A 4,523-nucleotide genomic window follows, 5' to 3' on the forward strand; every position below is an offset into this window, starting at 1 on the left:
ATGGCGTCACGGGCCGACGTCTCGATGTAGCGCATCCCGTAAGCCCCGGCCAGCTTCTCTGCCTCCTGACGGCTCACCTAGAAGGTCGGGAAAGAATCGTAGATATTAAACACTCCGTGAGAACAGCAGTAGAAATTTAAAAAACCTTAAATCCAGATCATCAGGAAACGTCACAAATTTAGCCCGATAACTAACGTACGCTAGAAACTAAGGACATTTCATCCGAATCAGTGTACGAGCTGATAAACCTGCTGTGGTTTGGTTGCTTTTCACAGTGTTAAGGTTTGTTCACTTGTGAACTACATTACGTAATAACTACCGGACGGATTATTACTAAAATAGGTCGAAGGATGTGTTACGGGTCAGGAAAGAACCAATTCAATGTTGTTGCAGATCCAGGTCAGAGAAGAAAACATCAAATCATCATTTCCTGTTTTATCTGATTTGAATATTGATCTAGATTTTATGATATGAGTGTAGACACACCGCTGTGCTTCTCAGCGTATTCCTCTAATGTCTAATTCGGTGATTATGGATTTATTTTTGCTTCAAACAAACAAGTGACGACTCGCCTGATCTAAAATTAAACAAAAGGTTATTTTTAAAACTGCACAACTGTGATCAACTCGACACATCCTGCAACCTTCAAAAGAGCAACTCTCCACAGACGAGTTTCAGCACAACATCACAGCAGTTCACTTTCACACCGCACCCACCTGGCGCTGGGCCTCCAGGTCGCACTTGTGGCCGACCAATAGGAAGACGATGCTGTGGGGCTGGACGTGGCTACGAGCCTCCTCCAGCCAGTCGTGCACGTTCTGGAAGGAGCGGCGGTTGGTGATGTCGAACAGGAGGAGCCCGCCCACAGAGTTGCGGTAGTAAGCCCTGGTGATGGACCTGCAGGGGGCGAAACAGGAAGGGAATTAGAGCGTTTCATTCTTCAAAGCTCGATTAACCCAATAATTTTACTCAATACATTTTATTTTATAAAGAAACTGCAAAAGTGGAAGGAAATAGGTTCTGATCGTATTGTTGTTGTGCTCTCCTGTGACCAGCAGGTGGCAGAATAACAGACATGTGGTGACAGCAGAGGGTGCATGGACATCAGAAATACATTAGATATGAATTAACCTATGTTTGATAAACTATGTTTGATAAATACACCTAAAATATACTTTATGGTTTATACATTTAAATTAATATACATTCTCCGAGGTTTAGGAGTGTTTCACTTTGTGATTGAGGAACAACAGAGCAACAGTTTCAGACTCTGTGGCTCAGGAGGTGGAGCGGGTCGTCCATTACAAAGAAGGTCGGTGGTTCAATCCCCAGCTCCTCCATTCTGGGAACCCCCCATTATCCCGGTTGAAACGGCTGAATTTTGATTTAGAAGGTACATTCATGTGTCATGTGGTACAACACTGGGTAAAGATCCAAGTTTAGGATAAAGAGCCGGAGAGAATGAGCTTCGTCTGAGGAGCAGAAGAAGAATCCAAGGGAAAATATAACCAGAGAGAAACTGGAGGCGTGAACGAAGGAGTGAGAAGAAGGTGTCAGGTGGAGGAGCTGAGAACAAACTCCACGGATGTGAGGTGTGAAATATCTGCCAGAGAATGATTATCACGATAGTTCTGCTTTGTATTTTGATGAATTTAGTTTAGATGATTAATATAGAAATGTAGCAATAGATACATTTTAAAGAGAGGATGAAAATACAGGCTGTATGTAAAGAATCACAGGATGCGATAGTATCTCTGTCACAAATAAACGCTAAAGACCAAACCTCCTCTCATCTATCAGCAGTATTTATATAACAGAGCCAGATGGAGGATTATAGGATCCAACCTTTTTGTCAATAAATATTTATAAACTGATGATGAAATGTAGTGTCGGTGCTGAAGAGACAATTCTCTGTGATTAATAACTAAGCAGCAATCCTCTCATAATCATCGTTCAAAAACCTGAGAGGAAGCGATCTTGTATTTTACATAAGAACTTCGTCCCTGCAGTCGAGGAGCGCTGCTCGACTCTGACAGGAGGCGACACTGCACTCGCACACAAATACACAACAGTGTCCTCTCAGAGACGACGTCCACACAAACACCACGAGGAGGGAAAATTATAGGTTTCCAGGAAAAGGGAGGATTAGTGGAGGGAGAGGAAACAGTAAAGGAGGAGGAGGTGAAATCTAATCACGAGCAGGGAAGAATTCACACGATAGAACAAGACGAGACAGAACGAGGACCTGAGTGGACGAGTCGAGGGTTTGATTCCTTTAGAGGAGGAATGACCCGGAGGTGAAGAGTGTTTGTAAGAAACTCTCTTCTTCGTCTACTTCTCTGGAGCCAAAATGGCCCCCGTGGTGTTTTGCATTGCGGTTGGGGAAGAAGGAAAAAAACAAAAACGTTTCGTCCTTCGCTGTCACAGGGACCTGTCACTGTTGCCATGGAGACGGCAATCATGCTGACAGGTGAGACCGGTCGCCGTCTGTCAAGTGTGTGTGTGTGTGTGTGTGTGTGTGTGAGAGAGAGAGAAACATTAGCATTCACAGTGTTAAGCTACATTTACTCTGATCAGTGTGTCGGAGTTCAACGTGTTTTGCTCGAGAGACACAAACCACTGTGTCTTATGTCCCATCCACTAACATGGAGGAGGCAGGATTTATGAGCCATACTGCAGCCACCAGGGGGCGACCAAGGCTTGGCTTCACTCTTTATATAAAGTCTACGGGACGAACTAAACACCGGCTGTAGCTTAGCTTCTCCGTCAGTCTAGGAAAGCAAGGACAATCGAATGCAATTTGCAACCTCACCACTAGATGCCACTAAATCCTGCAAACTTGAACCCTAAACTCGATTTGGAACCACTTCTCACAGCATGAAAACAAACCACGTTTCAGTTCTGACTCCCGTCTGACTGTGTTTACTTAAGAGAATGAATCTAATTAGTCTTAGAACAAACCCCTCTGGTCATTTACTTAACTGGGTCACCTCAGAACTCGTTTAAATCCCGGATCTTTCTTTAACGAGCTAAAACAAACTAGTTCCAGGTAGAAATTCCAGTTTCAGACCTGCAGGCTTATGTGACATTGAGTGCTAATCATCATCAATTTGTTTTTTATCTTTTAGTTAAACCCTGAGTTTAAGAGAATTTGGACAAAGGTAGAATATAAACCACATTGTTTCTAATGCTGTTCATCCGATATCTAATCTGTCTCATTCTGTAATAAAGAGACTCTTTATTGATCTCCTATGAAAGAATCTCCACCCTCCGACCCAGAGGTCAGAGGTCAGGGGTCGGGTTGTCCCCCGGAAGGAAGTCTATATCAATCTCTGGATCTCAGCAGCTGGTGTCTTAAGAGAAGTCCACAGAGACTCTGGAGGTTCTCACTCAGACATTTGCCTTCACACATTTCTGAAAACAGCTTTAGCAGTTGAACGCAAGAAACCACAAATTCCATCTTTCATCACTGAGGTGTGTCTGCACTGCGTTTCCCAGAGTGCACCAGTCCCAGAGGCATCGTGTGTTCTCACCTGAAACGCTCCTGACCGGCCGTGTCCCAGATCTGCAGCTTGATCCGCTTCCCCGGCTCGATCTCCACCAGCCGGGAGAAGAAGTCCACGCCCACGGTGGGGTCCGACACCTGGGCGAAGCGGCCCTCCGTGAACCGCCGGATCAGACACGACTTTCCCACCGTGGAGTCGCCGATGACGATCAGCCGGAACTGGTAGAGCCAGATCGCCTCCATGACTCGGCTTCTGCAGGTCTGTGGCTCTGCAGGTCTGTGGCTCTGCAGGTCTGTCTCTCTGCAGGTCTGTGGCTCTGCAGGTCTGTCTCTCTGCAGGTCTGTGGCTCTGCAGGTCTGTGGCTCTGCAGGTCTGTCTCTCTGCAGGTCTGTGGCTCTGCAGGTCTGTGGCTCTGCAGGTCTGTGGCTCTGCAGGTCTGTGGCTCTGCAGGTCTGTGGCTCTGCAGGTCTTTGGCTCTGCAGGTCTGTGGCTCTGCAGGTCTGTGGCTCTGCAGGTCTGTGGCTCGGTCGGCTTCGTCAGAGAGACGTGTGCGAGGGCCTGATCCACAGAAACAGAGAGACATAAGTTTAATGCTCAAGTTTATTCTAATGTAATTTAGAATCGACAACTAATGGAGCTTGTATTTATGTCTGTATGGATTTATAATGTATCTTTATTGTCATATAATGAAATTAGAGAAGATCTAAGTACAACACTACGCTTGCAGCTACGGAAGCTAATTGGAAAAAATGCTAAATACTTGAAGTAAAAGTACACAGAAAGACCTTCATTCAGATTGTTATTGGAGTATCATACTATTTTCACTGTTATTAATCGAGGTAGAAGTAGCAGAAGCTAACCAGTGAGCATGTTGTACTATAACAGATTTACTACAATTGTCAGATAGTGAAATAAAAAGAGAAATGTAGGAGAAAAGATGTTAAACAATGAAACGTGTCTTCTTTCTAAAAATCCTCGTATCAAAATGGAGCAATAATCCAAAAAGCAGCCGCAGTA

General features: G+C 44.9%; 1 protein-coding gene across 1 annotated transcript in view; it reads right to left on the reverse strand.

Moving 5' to 3' along the window:
- Nucleotides 1-3,748, reverse strand: part of rab39bb (RAB39B, member RAS oncogene family b) — a 3,917-nt gene extending 169 nt beyond the window's left edge. Inside the window, exons 1-3 of the mRNA XM_061066142.1 lie at nt 3,534-3,748; nt 717-897; nt 1-77 (exon numbers count right to left, since the gene is read on the reverse strand). The exon at nt 1-77 is cut by the window's left edge and continues 169 nt beyond it. Coding sequence (XP_060922125.1) covers nt 1-77; nt 717-897; nt 3,534-3,748 — 473 coding nt within the window. The remainder of the gene's footprint in view (nt 78-716; nt 898-3,533) is intronic.
- Between the last annotated feature and the right edge of the window lie 775 nt (nt 3,749-4,523).

This window comes from Limanda limanda, chromosome 22 (genome assembly GCF_963576545.1).
Source record: "Limanda limanda chromosome 22, fLimLim1.1, whole genome shotgun sequence".
Lineage (NCBI taxonomy): Eukaryota > Metazoa > Chordata > Actinopteri > Pleuronectiformes > Pleuronectidae > Limanda > Limanda limanda.